Genomic DNA, 18,925 nt, shown 5'->3' with positions numbered 1-18,925 from the left:
TAACTCCTATCATCATGAAAATGATATCACGTATTTTAATTATCCAGACAGTTGTAAAATCACAAATGTATGGATTCTGTGTCCTGTCGGAAGAAGAGATAGCCCAGAAGCACGTAATGATTCACACACATAGAGCACTTAGAAGACCAAATACAAAACAAAGCATTTAATATGCTACTTTAGTTATGATGGGATTTGAGAAACTAGTAAATTAAACAATTTTAAGATGAAGTTTATGATGTTTTACTTTAATGACAAAATCTCACAACAACTTTGATATCTGACAACTTCTTTTTTATTTAGAGTACTGTGCGACTTTGTGAACTTGAGCATTCGAGTTTTTCCGACACGCTATGTCACTCGATCAACTTCCTTTTGTTGTTTATACCACTGTTAAAACCAACAAATAGTACGTTTTTCCTTGCCTCCAGTTTGTATTCACTGAAATTTCCCCCGTGCTTTTGCTGTTGGCGTTTCACAGAACGCTGAGCTTAAGGGCTATTTATTTTGATTTGCATATTCAAAGAGGCATAATTCTGGGAGGAGTTTGGGTGGGGCAGCAGGCACATGCATGTGCGTTAATTTTCACGCTGACCAGGATTTATGTAGTGGAAGAACGTGGAAGCTGGCTTTCGCACAGATTTATGCATCTGGATTTTTTTGTACGTTAGCATATTTTCACTTTTGCGCTTACATCATGTTATAGTGCGAATTCTATGTACAGTGTTATGCATGAGGCCCCAGGAAAGTAGCAGAACATATGCCAGGATGCTTTTCCTGGACTATAGTTCTGCTTTCAATACCATTCGCCCAGGCTAACTGATTGAGAATCTGACAGACTTTGGCATCCCAACTCCCACCTGTAATTGGATCCTGGATTTCCTGATAGGTAGACCACAGGTGGTGAGAATGGGAGGACGGGTGTCTGCTGAGCTCACAATCAGCACAGGATCCCCACAGGGCTGTTGCCTCAGTCCCAAACTCTTCACCCTGTACACTTATGACTGTGTCTCCACTCAGGACAATACCATCGTCATTAAATATGCTGATGACACCACCATCCTGGGGCTCATCGGGGAATGAGTCAGGGTACAGGACCTGGCAAACAACATTCTTCTCTATGGAGAGGAGAATGACCTCATCCTCAACACAGGCAAGACCAAAGAAATAATACTGGACTTTAGGAAGAATCCTTCCCCTCTACAGCCTCTTATCATCAAAGGGACTGAGGTGGAGAGGGCTGACAGTCACAGATTCCTGGGACTGCAGGTTACATCAGACCTGAGCTAGACTCTTAACACCACAGCCACAGTGAAAAAAGCCCAGCAAAGGCTTTATTTCATTAGGCTGCTCAGGAAAGCCGGCCTGAACCATCTCCCTCTCACCCAGGCCTACAGAGGACTGATAGAGAGTATTCTTACTGCAGGCATCACTGTCTGGTATGGGAACACCACACAGGCAGAGAGGAAGGCTTTGTAAAGAGCCATAAAGACTGCAGAGAGGATCATAGGGACAAAACTTCCTTCTATGGACTCTATGTACGCACATCACAGTCGGACAAGAGCAGAGGGAATTAACAGGGATACATTCCATCCAGCTCACTCTCTGCTCAGACACAAAAACTGTATGTACAATCTAAGAGACAGCAGAGCGGACAGCATCATCACTCACAGAACAAGGTTTTTTAATCGTTTTTTTCCTCCCACAGTCAGACTGATGGCAAAGCAAATTACTGAATATGTGAAATAACCCCACATTATCTCACTTCATTTGTCATGTAAATGACGAGTGATAAATGTGAAATATTTTAACTGTGCAATATCTGCAATATAATTGTATTTTTTGTGTAGATATTACCACCATTTTGTATAGTGTTGGTATAATTCATATTATGTATTTGTATTGTTTACTTTTTGTTTAAAATGTTTACTATGATGACTCTGAAAAAGCTCTGCATAAGAATTTCAATGTACTTTGACTGTCGGTTTTATGCACAAATGGCAAATAAAGACACCTTAACCTTAACTTTGAATAGTTATTTTATTTTTTTATCATGATGTATCCTGTTCATTGTCTATTTTTTAACTTTTGTAGATTTTAAGTATTACCATTCCCACTTCTCCTCCTGTCTACTGCTTGTAATGTCACATGTTTTGTTTAACCTAAAAATGCAAAAAATATTTTATTCTTTTTAAAAAATTAAATATATATTTTTGTGGCTGGCTTTGTAGAGGTCTAATGAAGGGGACCTGAAGGCACCCAGGCCTCACAAGGGGTGCAGGGGTGTCCACTACACCACTGTGTTCCCTCCTTTTTTGCAGACAACAGCGTACCTTAAAAATATATCACCTATGAACAAGTAAAAGAAGATGCATAAAAAGGTGATTTACTAATACATTTTTAAAGTTTGGGTGAAAGAAATGTTCATTTATGTATTATGGATAAGCTTTCTGCTTTTACTCCATGGTAAAAGAATGGTAGTGAACAGAGGAATGGAGAGGTGAATAAGCTGCAATCCAGCAGAACTAAACTATTAGTATGTTCACTAATGAATGTGACAATATCAACATGCTAAGACATACTATAGCAGAATGATCTAGCATTCTCAAAACCATTTAATTCATTTCAGCATCATGGAAGGCTGGAGCCAGATCCAGCAAAATCAAGCACAAGGCAGGACACAACCTTGAATGGAGTGCCAGTCTATTGGTTGGAATATCAGTAAGTCAAATTTAAAATAGAAAATTAACCTTTCATACAGTTTTGGGTGTGAGTGAAAAGAAACAGAGTTCTTTCAGAAAAACCCACACAGGCAGAGTGAGAGCATGTGAAGTCCACATACATAACAACTGGAGGAAGGATTCAAACCCAGGACACTAGATCTGTAAGACGTTAGTTTTAACCACTGTAGGAAATTACGCTACCTTACCTGTGAAAAAATTCATCTAAAAATAAACTATGCAATAAAACTGCATTTATAAATTTAAATGTGAATGTTAAAATCATCATCTAAATGCATAAACATAAACACAGAACTAAAATGAGTGGCTACGCAATGTCAATGAGAAAACTTCAGTTAGGTTTTAATGGTCTATAAATTTAAAATTTACAAAAAACTAGTAAAAGTACACATCAGCACGATTCAGTCAGATGATGACAATATTTAATTGGCACAGATTTCACATACTTGTTTGAGTGGCAGATTACAACAATTTTCCACCTCTGCCAGTACTGCAAGATCTGTCAAAAATCTTGGCATCAGTAAAAGGTCAGTAGGGTGCTGCCAAATGTCTGTCAGGCAGAAGAGGCTCTAAAGTATCTAAGGAGAGTTACATTGTTTGGCCTTTTTTGAAAATTCTAATATTGTGGAAGTGTCAATCAAGCAAATTTGAATTTAATTAAGTAAAGATTATTGAAACACCTTTATACTCATATCTATAGTATTTCATTTGACATTGCTTTGACTATAAGCATAGAATACATCCAGTTTTTCTCTTTATTCAAAAATTGGGCAAGACATTTTATTAATATCTGTTTACTCAAACAATTAGTGCTGAGTAATACAGTTTGAAAATATGCGATTCAGTAAGAGAATGCATCAGTGTCATAAGAGTGTTTTCTGTAACAGCAGCATTCGATGTTAGGGATATATTCAACCCAGAAATTATGTTGACACACACCAGCACAATGTGATCCCCTGGTCTCTTTACCTTACTTTCTCCATTTCTAACGATCACTGGAGAACACAAGATAGTCCACTTTGGCAATCTCATTTGTGTCATTTTGCTTGACCTCTCTCTACAAAATAATACTAGAAACAATGCATATGTATAGAGCATTATGAAATAGGTTTATGTGTCTCCTGACTTTGGACAAATACAGTAACCTTCTAAGATTACACTTTGCTCTTAGAGAAGATTGCAGGATTACTTCCATCTGCAACTTTGGAGTTACATGAAAATTGGAAACTGATTTTTTTTAATTTGATAAAATTATGGTGAGGCAGGTGTAGCTAAGGCAAATATTAGCATTTCAATAGCAAAATAAAACTCGGCCTCAAAACTTACATTTAAGAGACATCTGCCACAAATGCGTAAAAGCAACTATAAGATTATAAACTATAGTTTTCTTGCCAACAGGCAAGTTAGAAACATGGGAGAGTGAAAAGATGGGAGTCCTAATGGATGATCACTGCCTTCTATTACACACTGTCAAAACCAATTTGTAGGACTAATAAGAAGCTGGATTAAGTCTCACAATATGTGGAGTACAACAGTCAAAACTTAAGTTGGTTTCAGTTTGGTTCTCCATATTAATAAATATAAAAGAAGCCTAGACTGACACATATCAGTTATGATGAATGATGAGTCTTTCCAGCCCAAGCAAGCTGAAGCTTAGAGGGTAGATGATAGAGGTACTTTCAGGTTATGCAGGTATAATAGGAGGAAGTGTTCTCTTACAGATCCTCCCAACATAATGCAAAGAAGTAAAAACATATCACACTGAGATGACCTTTTTAAGTAAACACAACCAAAGCAAAAGCTAAGTATTCAAAGAGAGAAAGAATATAATGCTTTTGTTGCTCATTCCTGTCTGCCTGGTACAGTACTTCACCAATTTTCTGTTGTATTTTAAGTACACATATGTCTCTCTCTGACCATTTTTAGCTTTGCCTAACAGACGCATCAACTCAAAGCTTATAGCCATATGGTGTCTTTATGCCCAGAATTACCTTCAGGATGAGGAGTGGATCTATAAGGTCCACCAAGCCACAATGTTTTCTGACAGACTCTAAGGACACTGCATTACTGAATCATCTGCAGTGTTTAAAAGGTTGTGTTTGTTATGTAGCTTCTTCACTTCTTTATTTAATATTCCTTCTGTTCTGCAACTGTGTGCTGCCACGTAATGGGCTAGATGAAAAATTACTGGGCTATAGCAAGCACTTCTGTTTGCCACCTTTAAAAGAACTATGATACCACTCCTGAGTTGAGGCCATGATTTGGCCTCTATAGCTCAAGCAGTGCTTTGACCTCCTGCCAGTCTTCTTTGGTTTCATCCAGTCTCCCTCCGAGGAGGATCAGGCATTTGTGACACCTGCTTTGTCACTTGCCTTCTAGTGTCCCAGGTAACATGTCATGTTTCCTCTAATGTTGCTGAACCCTGTGTCTGTCATATGTCTTCCAAGTCTGGTAGCCCATTGCTCAATGAGTAACTTATCACAAAGGAATTAAGTAATAAGGCTAATGGGTTCTTTTCATTTTAATAAATTTAAAAAAATCTCTTTAAACTCATAGACTGAAATGCAACAAGCATTGTTTTATACAGTGTTATGCTGTACATCTGACATTCAAATCTAAATTTTGAGTGACTAGATGACCCTGGATGGGTCAATCACAGCCCACTGTGGCCACATTAACCACATTCAGAACTAACATTTGACCTAACCTATATATCTTTGGGATATCAGAGGAAACTGGTGTTGTGAATTAATTTCAGTTTTTCTTTAATTTTTTACTTGTTTTTGTGGGCATCTGCTGGAAAAAAATTAGATTTTTCTCAGAGGTAGAAATATTTCATATCCTTTTCTGACACTATGTTGTTTTCTATGCGCTTCATTCATAAGGGAAAATCATCTAGTTATCTGAGATTATGGATTCCCCAAAGAGTTACGTGAGTTTGGCTTAGTTTATGACTTTCGTGCTACATTTTCTAGCTTGGATATATTTTCAGCCATATTAATAGGTCTGACAGACTTTCTGGTTATAAATCTTGGTTTGGTACTTTTATCTTCTGGTCTCTATTAAAACCGATACTCTGTATTTAAAAAAGAGCAACTAGAATAAGCACAGAGAACATGGGCACAGGAAGGATATACAAAACTCCATACAGAATGTCACTGAACAGGAGATTTAATCTCGGGACTACAGTATTTGTCCCTCAAATAGTGATTCTAATTATTTTACTCAGCACGCCAACAGTTTTAGCTCAGGAGTACAAGTGCTTTGCTAGACTTGAATTTAAGATACACAGTTTGGGATTAAAAATTACTTTTAGATTACAAATTATCTATATGCAATTTGTTTTCACAAAATGGTTCCAGAGGCAAAGATTTTATTACCACTTTAGTCACTTCCTGTGACTTTTTCAGACCTCCTCCCACACTTCAAAGATGTTCGTGTTCAGTTAACTGGTAACTAAATTCTGGCAGTGTGGGTATGAGTGTTTGTTAGAGTGTGCCTTTTGTGGACTGCAATCTCACCAGACTTGATCTTTACCTTGTACCTGATGCTACACAAATAGGATGCAGTTTACATTGGTTTCTTGTTGTAGGTTCATTAATTAATAAATAAAAATTATATAATAATCTCATATCATAAGAGCCCTTATCAGATAAAAAAGTACATTAGCATTCTTTTAAAATAACATCAAGTCTAGTTTGAAAATTGCTAAAGTTGTACTGTCTACCACATTACGTGGTAGTTTATTCTATGTGTCTATGGTTCTCTGGCTAATGAAAAACTTCATAGTGTTTGGTGCGAATTTTACCTTCAAGTTTCCATCTGTATCCCCGTTTTTTTGATGAACTAATTTTAAAATAACAGTCTCGAGCCACTGTACTAATTCTCTTCATAATTTTAAACACTCCAATCATATCCTCTTAATGTTCTTTTGCTTAAACTGAAAAGGCTCAACTCTTTTAATCTTTCCTCATAAGTCATCCTCTGTAGCACTGGAATCAGCCTAGTCGCTCTTCCTCTAAGTTTTCCCCAGTACTGCCATGTCCTGGAGACCAAAACTGTACACAGTACTCCAGATGAGGTCTGACCAGTGTGTTATAAAGCTGAAGCACAAGTCCTTGGACTTGTACTCTACATACTCTACTATTCAGTATACTGTAACCTAACATTTTGTTAGCCTTCCTAATGGCTTCTGAACACTGTCAGGCGATTGACAGTGTTAAGTCCACTACAACTCCTAAATCCTTCTTAAAAGGTATACTCTTGAATTCCAGAACTCCCATTGTGTATTCAAAAATAACATTTTTACTTCCTGCATATAATACTTTAACATTTACTTATGAGAAATTTCAATTGCCACAAATCTGCCCAAGCCTGTATGCTCTCCAAACACTCTAATGATTGAAAAGATTCCAGATTATTTGCCCATCCATCTGTCTTAGTATCATCTTCAAAATTAACCAGCTTGTTACTTACATTCCTATCCAAATCATTTATGTATATTAAAAATAGCAGCAGCCCTAGCACTGACCACCATGGAACCACCACTGTAAATGTCATCCAAATCTGATACGTTTCCTCACTCCATAACCCTCTGCTTCCTGTGTCTGAGCCAGTTTTGCACCCATCTACACACAACAACCTGGACTCCCACTTCTTTTAGTTTGATTCCCAACTACTCATGCGGTACCTTATCATATGCTTTCTGAATATCAAGATAAATAATATCATATGCTCCATTTTGATCATATCCTTTTCTTTCATTGCTTCCTCACTGAATTCCAGCATGTTAGTAAAACACGTCCTCTATCTTCTGAACACATGCTGACTGTTCAGTAAAACTCCTGTTCATGCCAAAGTCTGCTCAATCTTATCCTTAATAATTCCTGCCATTCATTTACCCGTGATGCATGTTAGGCTTACTGGTCTGTAGTTGCTTTTATCTGCCAAGTTAACCTTTTTATATAATGCAGCGTTTCTCAACCTTTAAGTATTTGCGACCCGAGTTTTCATAACAGTTTTAATCGCGCCCCCCCTAACATTTTCTTGAAATGTAGATACATATTTTATTATACCTACTTAACTTTTATCAACATTTATCTAACTCTGGATTTATTGTTCTAGTATCAGAATGTAGTTTAAGTTAATTTGTTTCGGTTTCAACAGATGTTTTTTTCATATTTTTGATTCTTGTTTTCTTTTTTCACATCTTCGCTCCCCCCTTTTTGTTACTTCTTGCCCCCCCTAGGGGGGCCCGCCCCACAGGTTGAGAACCACTGATATAACGGGATAACATTTGCCATTTTCCAGTCATTGCGCAGTGACTTCCTAAAAATAAGTGTCAAGGGTTTATATATGTATTTGCTAACCTCCTGAAGAACTTGAGGATAAATATTATCTGGTCCTGGTGATTTGTTTGATTTCAACCTATTTAATTTGAGGAGTACAGTACTTATCCCTTTTACTAGGAGGTTATCCACTTCCTCACTTGTGAAGACCTCAGAAAAATGCAAGAGTATCTGTTATTGTACCGCCTGTATTTTTTAATTCTCCTTGACTATTCCTGATACATTTCACCTCCTCCTTGACTGTTCATTTACGACAAAAATACTGAAAGTATCTCTTTGGGTTGTCTTTCTCCTTATCTGCTATATTCCTCTCCAGCTTTCTTTTAACCTTCCTAATATCCTTCTGCTGAAAACTATTCCATCCATTTAACACCCAAATATTTACAGCCCTTTCAAGTAGTAATACTAAACAGATAACTCTTCTTCAATTTAAAATTTTATTGTAAATGACAAAAATAATATAACATTCTCGAAACAAATCTAATTAACGATCATAAGATGAAAAGAAATAAACCAAAATGTAAAAATGGTAAATTAAGAATACAAAACTAAATCACAAAATAAATTAATCCAAACAAAGCTTTTTGGTGGAAAATATGTATATGTTTTATGTTGTTTAAATTTTTCAATGTCTGTAATGACTTAGAGCTCCTTCCAATTTTGTTTTTTAGATAGACACAGCCTACCAGTCACCTTGAACAGGGTAATCAGTTAAACAAAAGGGAGGAGTAAAAACAAAATGAACTAGTCAAAATACAATATATTTTCATGACAAACAAATTATGTCACACAATCAGCTTTGTTTGTCTTTTGTTGTAAAACACATCAGATGTAAAACTGACATTCAAAACTGTGTTTATTCAGAAAATACTCATTAGAAGTAGATGAAAATATTTTTGAAATATTTATTTTACTGTAGCATTTTTAAATTAGATATTGAAATGCTTGAATGGGGTTAAGTATGCTTAACCTTTTATTTTATGACCATTGACACTTAAAATTTAAGCAGCTTGTAAAAAAAGGAATTTAGCCAGCTATGTACTGTAATTAGAATAAAACCTCTTGGCCATGCACATGTATTTAAAGGCTGGGTTTTATTTAAGTAGACTTTCAAAGAAATATTATTGCATAAAATTTATTCTGGGTGAACCAAATAGATTTAAAATTGTACCTCATGCATTGCTTAAATGTGAGCTTTTTATAGTAGAAAGAAGTTATTGACACAATGCATACTGTATGCTGCCTATGATACAGTGTGTTTGACTCTGCAATTTTAATCTTAAATTCTTAAGTCTCATTCCATGTGTAAAGGTTAGTTTTCTGTTTTCTATTTTCTATTTTATATTTAGATTTTATTGTCTTAATTTATACTTATTTAGTACTGCTACCATAGGAATGAATCTAATAATAAAATGAAATTAATTAAATAAAAAATAATAATGAATGCATATTACATTCTCTTATATGCACTTTAATTTTCAAAAAAGGAAAAATGATTGTTTTAGGAAAGTGTCAGCTTATTTTGGATTAAGGTTTATTGTTCCAGATAGAAATTTAAAGATGTAACATTTATAACTTTAAAGATGTAACATTTATATAAGCTCTATCGATATATATGCTCTTTGGAGTAGTAGTTTAACTATAGTTAACCATGACAGCTGTGCTTACCGTGAACATGAAGTTGTGTTCAAAATGCTTGAGTTCCTCTCTGACTGTTGATGCACATCAAAAAGCCCCCCAATTGTGATATTACCAGGCGCTGCTGCAGATATCAGATTCAGACTCCCATTGCAGCCTTGTGCTCTTTTAAAGAAGACAACCATCCAAATAAGGGTTCCAAATAAGAGTTGCTTCAGCATTGTTAAGTTAAGCAGGTACAGTCAGCACTAACTGCTGTCCAAATAACTAAGTGACTTAAAAGCAACCTGACCAAATTATCTGTGTAACTGGAAGGAAGTGCAGAAACAAAAAAAACAACACAATAGCTGTATGACAGGAATACCACTACTTGCATTATTCAAGCCTGCATTCAATAAAATGAAGATGATAACAGATATGTGTCATATATTTGTTTAGGCACAGAGGTGAAATGCGGAACAAAAAAAAAAAGATGTGTAGAATATTTTGCTTCCTAACTTACACTAAGCTCTTGGACTTTATAGTTTTAGAATTTTAAATGCATAGGATTACACAGGATCAAAACTGCCAATATTTATATACATTTCATATTATCTTTTAATAGGAGTTGAAGCCTTTCAGGGCAACACCAAGAGAAAGGCTGAGAGACCAAGCCTGGGTGAGAGCCCAGTCCATCACAGGACAAAGTCAAGCACATGCATTAGGGGTTTATTGAAGCCCTAGATGACACAGACCTCACCCTCTTTTTCCTTATAGCTCTTCATCCAACAACTTTCTAAACCCCCTTACACTGCTATGGTGTCTTTAAAGGATCTATTGTGTGCAGGGAAAGTACAGGACACCACAACATCTGAAACTTATCAGGCAAGTTTAAAATTGTCAGTTACCCCTAAAAGCATATTTTTAAACCATTAGATGAATCCCACCCTAGCATGAAGGGAGCCATGTAATGGTGCATGCAGTTAATGACTTAACAAAAATAGGATGGCTGAAATCACACTCATAGGGTAACAAAAGAGCTATGAAATGAAACAATACCCATGGACTGTGAGACATAATGAATTAGACTTTATGAATTAATGAAAGTTTATTGCCAGGCATCATAATTATTGAAATTTGTCTTGGTGTTACAACCACAGATCAAGTATGGTAAGGTACAATATATTAAAAAAATATACACTAAATGACAGTGCAACATTATATTGAATAACAGTAACTTTATTTTGTATATCTAAAGGAAGAAGTGGATGATTTTCCTCTGTCTTGTGAGTATTGCATATTATATAAGCAGGCTGGAGCATTTTAATGACATGCCAGTAGGAAAAAGACTGTTAAATTATTTTATTATATTTATTTTTCAAATATGTTATTTGCTCATAAATAAAAATGTAAACATTCTTTATGAAATACACATGCATTTTGAATGTGTCAAAAGGCAGACCAGAATGGCGTAGTGTTTGCAGTTATTAACACAGTGTTTGCACCTTCTTCCCATTTCTGAGCAATCTTGTCCAGATACACCGGTTTCCACCCAACTGTCAGATTCAAAACTTGTGTGAACTTCCTTTTTTCCTGTTAATTTTTTTTTATCTTTTTTGCTAGTTATGTATTTGAATCAATCAGGGAACTATTTCACAGTTTTTAGGATTGCAGCTGGTAAACATTTTTTCAGTGTCTTTTCAAGTATCTTTCAGTGCCTGCATGGCTTTCCTCTGGGTGCTCCGGTTTCCTCCCACAGTCCAAAGACATGCAAGTTAGGAGGGCTGGCAACACTAAACATTGGCTGTACTGTGTGCGTGTGTTTGTCTGTGTATGTCTATATGTGTTTGTCCTACAATGCACTGGCACCCTTTCCAGGGTTTGTTCTTGCCTTGCACCCAGTGCTAGCTGGGATAGGCACCAACACTCCCTGCGAACCTATTCAGGACTAAGCGGGTTAGAAAATTACTGACTGACTCCTCCAGTAAAACAAGAGCGCACAAGAGTGAACGTGATTGGTAGTCTTAAATAAAAACGATATGCTCACAAGATAAGCTTTCAAGACATGAAATTTAGAAGAAAAGCCTAATTTGTTACTTGCATCTCTTTCTTCACCAAAACATTGGTTTAATATGCCATTGTGACTTGGGGTGCTAAAGTGTAAGGAGGCAAGGCAAGAAGCTGCACTGGACATATTACACAATGAGATGTAACTAAAACAAAATATTCAGGTTATTTGTAATTCATTTCTGCTGCAACTGCAAAGGTAAGTGTGAATGATAACATCTCTCTATTATATAAAAAAAACCTGGGACAAGATGAGACTTTTAAGCCTGAGACCAGACATGACTTTTGCAGAGAGATACTTTCAAGTCCCGCGAGCAGAGACTTTGTGCCAAGAGATTTAACCACACCTGTGACCGGAAATAAAAGACAAAGAGTAGATAACAAAGTAGAACGTTGTGAAGAGGTTCCAAAATTGTGACGCGATAACACATACAGAGCAGGTTAGAAATAATCCATCCATCCATCCATCCATTATCCAACCCGCTAACTACAGTGTCATGGGGGTCTGCTGGAGCCAATCTCACACAACACAGGGCGCAAGGCAGGAAGCAAACCCCAGGCAGGGTGCCAGCCCACCACAGGTTAGAGATAATGAAAGTACTAAAACTCGAAAGTCTCAAAAAATGATAGTAAAGATCGGATTAGCACAAACAAACAGAAATTATTACTCTGTGAAATACTGGAACAGCAAAAAAAGATTGAATATATTGTTCAGATTGAAACTTTAAGACGGAGATCGTCTAATTCATGTGGCCATCAGGGAACAGTAGTATTGTTTTTCCAATGAAGAGGAGTAGCCATGAGAATGAAAAGATTTGCTGTTTGGTGAAAGTGAAATCCACATACGCAAGCGGCATCGACTGCTGAATACTAAGAAAGAAGAGGAGATCATTTCTGCCATGGCGGATGGAGGTCTTTGTACATGTATAGAAGAATAAAACCTATGAAGATATATTGAGACCAAACTGAAATTTGTAAAATTCAGCCAAGAGATACCGTCGTTCAAGCCTATCAAAGGCTTGTTCTCTCTTCAAAGATGATATGACTTCTGGAAATTCAGATTCTGTAAGAGAATATAATATATTTAAAAGTGCCAAAATGGGATACAATTAATAAATTATGTTTGACCTTCTGATGTTATAGAGGGGAGTACATTCTGTAGACACAACCTTTTCCTTTGCAGTGCTTCATTTGATGATCTGGTGCATTTCTGATCAAGCATATACAGTAAATCTTTTTTAATTTTAATTTCTTATTTTGTCTTTTATTTTTCTTTTCTTCATTGTGTAAAGCACTTTGAGCTACTTTTTGTATGAAAATGTGCTATATAAATAAATGTTGTTGTTGTAAATCTTTGTAATCAGCTCTGATGCTCTGTTAGTCTGTAATTCATTTTGTAAGTGTACCATATAAAGTAATATCTTCTCATACATATTTTCTGTCCCCTCTGTCCTTTCTGATTGCCAATTCTCACCATGTGGCTAACTTTTTACACAATTTGTAACAGCCGATCATAGTAAATTAAAGTTAATGTTAAATTCACATAAGTAACTAGAATAGAATGTTAGTTTTATTCCCTATGAGCTAACATGTTAATTGCAGATTCCTGACACTCTGCTAAAATTCTGATCTAACTGTAAAAGAAACTCAGATACAAAGATGGATTATTTCCCTTCAAATGGAAACATCTAGAGGCATACATTTTTCTATCCACATGTGTGGTATAGCGGGTCCACAGCTCATGTCCAAGAGGCCAATTTTTCAAATAAATAATCGCCGCACTCGCAGCTTAGCGAGGGGGCGTGGTGGTGTGTGTCTGAAGCGGTTCCTGGGGAATTCATGCTGCGGGTATTTCTCACCTAAGTGCACAGGTGAGAAACCGTCCACATCCGTAATTGTTCCCGGGAGCTGCTGATTGCCACAGCTGCCTTGTTCCTGTTATAGAAGTGTGAGGCAGCTAGCAGGGGGATGAAAAAAGGAAAATCGGAAAGAGAGACGGAGGTTGCAGGGAAAAAGGCGGCAGAGGCATGGAGAGGATAGCCAGAGAGAGAGAGAAAGAGAGTGCGCAGGCTTGCTGGTAAATGCAGAACCCAGAAGTCAGATGGAAGCGTGGAGTAAACCCGCATCGTCACAACATGTTGTTCTGATATTAAAACTTATATACTGTAGAAACATACAATGGAATCTGAAAGCATTTGGATCAGTTTCTGCACACTTTATTGTGTTATACATTTAATTTTAAACGAATTAATTTGCCAGTTTTGCCCATTGATTTTTGTAGTTTGGCATATCATCATTCTGTACTTTGGGTATTTTGGCCTTACTGTCTTGGTTGAATTTATGATTACTTTGCCTTTTTTTGGTTGTATAGTTTTGCTCACTTGGTCTTTTCTTCATTATTGTGTTTGGAGGTTATTAATTGAAGTTATTTTAAGATAAATGAACAATAAACAAATTAAGCAAATAATTCTGGCCATTTTTGGAGCTCACCATCTTATTTTCTTTGGTATAACTCAAATTATAACAGTTTCCTATTAAGAATTCAAATACATTTTACTATTTTTTGGTAGTTTTCTGTGAACAAATGCATTTGCTAAATAAATAAATAACGATGAGGAAAAAACATATGAAAGCCAGGTTCTGTCAAAAAAAAAAGAAATGAAAACTTTGAAATAATTAAATATGTTATAATAACTTACTACCCATTATTGTGTTTGTGCACAGGGCAGAAAGCGATTCACAGGTTGGTTGGGTAGGTAATTGTGCTTTTTCTTCATAATATCATTGATTTTGACTTCTCAACAGCTATAATTTCTAAAACCTTTTAATCATTAGAGTGCATTCTCATTATTCAATTTTTATCCTGTTAGAAGTCTGCTGCTATCATCAGTTATCATCAGACAGCACAACCTTCAGGACACAAACAAGAATAATCATATAAAGAGAGATAAAAAGATGCTATGGTAAGGCATCTAGGTCAGGACAAAACCCCTTAAGTATAGCTCTTCTGCCCATCATCTTTATGGCTAACATTCAGTTGATAGATAACAAACTAGATCGTTCCAGAATAAGACTAGCTTCAAGATAAATCAGATAATGTTCTATCTTTTGTAAACCTGGCTGACCATCAAGACACTGGTCTCTGAAATCCAGCTAAATGGTGTCTACTAAATGGACTGGACTGATAAGTCAGGGAAGAGTAGAGGAGATGTTTTCTCTTAGATAATATATGGTACCCAGCTGTAAATCATCTCACAAAATTGATAGATAGATAGATAGATAGATAGATAGATAGATAGATAGATAGATAGATAGATAGATAGATAGATAGATAGATAGATAGATAGATAGATAGATAGATAGATTCCCCGGGTGGAATTGAAGAGTCGCATAGTGTGGGGGAGGAACGATCTCCTCAGTCTGTCAGTGGAGCAGGACAGTGACAGCAGTTTGTCAATGAAGCTGCTCCTCTGTCTGGAGATGATCCTGTTCAGTGCTCACCTCTTCTAGAATATTTAATTAAAAACTGTCATCCATTTTAACTAACAAGAGAGTTCTCCAGTTTTTCTGGATGCTGTCCATATCCCACTACAAGCCAAATCCAGCATTGTGCTTAGTGAACTATACCACATAATTATAAATATTTTACTTTTACATCTTGCAGGACTATTTATTGTTGCTGGGGACTCCACTGAAACAGACTATAGCAATGTTTATCAAAATGTCACCAGAAGGTCACTCAGCAGGTCTCAGCAGTGGTGATAATACTACGCTCTGTTATACATCAATTAAAGACACTTACTGCCAACTACACCTGCCTTGACCTCCAACTGTCACATCACATCTTGGTACACCTGCTGGCTGTTTTCAAGCAGAGACAGAAGTGTAATAAAAGTTGTAAAGACAGACAAAACATTACAGGATTATTTGGAATCTGTAGAATGGGTAATGTTTATGTAATGATTACCACAAATGTGTGGATGATCACAGGTCTGCAATAGCAATCTCATAATTTTCCAAAAATAAACACGGATTATGAGTAACATCTTAATTTTATGGAAAGGTTGCACTATAGTGGTTCAGGTTGGCAATATGAAAATTTGCAGCAAATGCACGTACGAACTTAGCAAAGCGATTTTACTTGCTGCATATCAGTACTGGAATAAATGGAAAAAACATGGAAACTGAATACAATGGTATATTATGAAACTGAGGTTTCAAAAAGGCAAATGGGAGTGAGGCCTCCAAAAATAAGCCAAGAAGCAGGTAATAACCTTACCTAACCTCAGAAGAGGCTCACCTAAACTCAGCCAGGTCCCAACTACTACCTGCTGGCAAAATTAATCAAAAGAGGAGGGATAACTGCTAACTGTAATAAACCAATAATACCCAAAGCCAGAAATCACACAAAATCTAAAAGCGTTCTGGTTCCAGGTAATAAACAGCTAAGCTCTGTCTGTGGAGAAAGCCTCATGTTTCTTTTTTTTATGCATAGCGTAACATAGAAGAAAGATGTCTTGACACACCTGTTACGATTATGGACAACACATAATGGTGTTTTGCCACCTTTGTGCGATTGCCCTTCAGTCATGCCCATTTGATTAGGTTTCGGTCTGGTCTGGCTTGCTTTTTGACCGTGCCTCCTTATTGCTAATCTTCCACCCAGTCTTTGGCATCTGCTTTCAGGGTGTCATTTTACACTGATGGAGTAGTTACATGTAACACTCGGTGCATTCCTGTGTTTAAATCATATTGGTGAGATTACAATATAGTTTAAAAATAATAATGACTTAATAAGGTTACAGAATTACACAGTAAAACAAGTGGTTAAGTAAAATATGTGCTTGATCGTAGTATACATTCTAATTTCTCTATGCATACCATATTCTAATTATCCAGTTTGTGATTGTATGTAAAAACATCCAGTAAATATTTATGTAGATATATTTCCATACAGCTCCCAGCCTGTGAACAAAATAGCTTAGTGTTAAAATTAGGTATGCATTTTAATGGAAGAAAGAAAAAAAATTCACTTGGGCAGTAACTGAGACACCTCCTGTAATTAAGAATAAAAGTATGGACGCTGTCACAGACCCCTAAAAGGACCGGAAGGGGGCATGAATAGCTTCTGGGCCATGAGGGGACAACAGTTACCCTATAGCAGGAGAGGACCACAGAAAAGAGAGAGAAGATTATAACTCGTTGGTACCTGTGGCCACCGCCAGAGGGCACCTTAAACCGTGTGGGACCCAGAATTAGTTACTTCGCCACACTCGGCAAGATGGCGGAGGAACCTGCCAGGGACGCCTGGAGTGCTTCCGGTGCAAAGGGCAGCACTTCCGCCACACCAGGAAGTGCTGCCGGAAGTTCGTCATCAGCCACCTGGAGCACATCCGGGCGGAAAATAAAAGGCGCTGCCTCCTAACAGACGGAGAGCTTGAGTCGGGAGTGGGAGTAGGACGAAGCTCCCAGGAGGAGATTGGCGGCTAAGGACTGAGGAACAGAAGGTTTATTGTGGTGATTTATGTTCTATATGCATTGTGTGTGGTGTTCGGAACTTTAATCCTGTATTTGGAGGTGTATAATAAAAGTGTGACTTTTATAAAGATGTGGTTTCCGACTGGTGGTTTCCGGGCAAGTCTCACAACGTTTTCAGTTAAACTCACTGGAAGGAAAGAAAGCATTAACACTAAGCTTTACAGGCGTGGTTCAAGATACATTAAATCTACCTGGTTTCCAGATCGAGGAGTCAAATTGGTGATCCCATTTCTTCAACCCCAAGGTGAAGAACAAACTGAAGAACAATTTTTTTGTTCTCATTAATTTATATATAATACTGTCATGAGGAATACATTGAATTTGGGCCTGCAGAAATATTGTTTTAATCAAAATATTAAAAATAAAATTGTTGGATTTGGAAGTTAAGATCAAGCTTTTAGTTGTTGATGGAGTACATATGCATTCAGGAAAAAAAAGCAAAAAACAACTAGGCCTGTTGGTAGGTCCATGGAGGTTTTTCAAAAGATAAAGAACAGCTTTTTAGTAAGTTAGTAAGTGACATGCCCGTGACTTAGAAAAATCTTGTCTGTTTTGCTTGTCCCATCCCATTGTAGACTTGACAAAGAAAGGTCTTACTAGAGGCTTTTAATAGAGGCTTTACCTGTCAGTCTCATTTAAAATGTCAAATCTCAATCATACTCACCTATAGTAATGACAAATCATTACAATCACTACCACACAAAAATAATGATTGAAAAGTTCATCTGTTTTTGGAAGCACTAAGATGTAAGGACAGGCTACATTCATCAACCACGTCAGAAAATCTAAGCACATCTCTCCAGTTCTGATGTCACTACATTGGTTACCCGTGCCATTTAGAATTGAGTTTAAAATACTTCTTATGGCTTACAAAGCTTTAAATAATCTCGCTCCAGCCTATTTTTTGGCACGCCTTTCACCTTACACTCCAAATCATAACCTTAAACCTTCAAGTGAGTTTCTGCTTATAAGAGCTAAACTTGAAAGAAGTGGTGAGGCAGCTTTCTGCTGTTATGCACCTAAAATCTGGAATAGCTTACCAATAGGAATTCACCAGGCTAATACGGTGGAGTACTTTAAAAAACTGCTAAAAACTCATTACTTTAACATGGCCTTCTCATAACTTCATTTTAGTGTAACCCTGATATTCTATATATGCATTTAATTATCTTTTTTTTTCATGGCTACGAAATCCATACTGACCCCTACTTTCTCTGCTGTTCTCTTTCTGGTTTTCTGTGGTGGCGATCTGTGCCACTACCACCTGATCAAAGGACCGTGCAGTCCTTAAATTGATGGATTGAAGGCCAGATGTCCACATGACCATCATTGTCTAATTCTTCCATGTGAAGCCTGAATACCATGAGGACTGATTGAGATCATTTATGTTAGGTAGAATGCCCAGTGAGGGCTAGGTGGTCTCGTGGCCTTGGAACCCCTGCAGATTTTGGTTTTTTTTTTCTCCAGCTCTCTGGAGTTTTTATTTTTGTTTGTTTTTTTTCTGTCCTCCCTGGCCATCGGACCATAATTTATTCTTTGTTAATTAGTATTACCTAATATTTTTTCTTTCTTCATCTTGTAAAGCACATTGGGCTACATCATTTGTATGAAAAC

At 36.8% G+C, this 18,925-nt stretch overlaps 1 protein-coding gene across 1 annotated transcript in view; it reads right to left on the bottom strand.

Annotated features, from left to right (window-relative positions):
- LOC120525384 (G-protein coupled receptor family C group 6 member A-like) overlaps positions 1 to 10,017 on the bottom strand; it is a 53,428-nt gene extending 43,411 nt beyond the window's left edge. Inside the window, exon 1 of the mRNA XM_039747623.1 lies at positions 9,758 to 10,017. Within this exon, the coding sequence (XP_039603557.1) occupies positions 9,758 to 9,948 (191 nt within the window). The 5' untranslated portion in view covers positions 9,949 to 10,017. The remainder of the gene's footprint in view (positions 1 to 9,757) is intronic.
- Positions 10,018 to 18,925: the final 8,908 nt, after the last annotated feature.

This window comes from Polypterus senegalus, chromosome 3 (assembly GCF_016835505.1).
Source record: "Polypterus senegalus isolate Bchr_013 chromosome 3, ASM1683550v1, whole genome shotgun sequence".
Taxonomy (NCBI): Eukaryota; Metazoa; Chordata; class Cladistia; order Polypteriformes; family Polypteridae; genus Polypterus; species Polypterus senegalus.
This window is presented reverse-complemented; position numbering and strand designations above follow the sequence as displayed.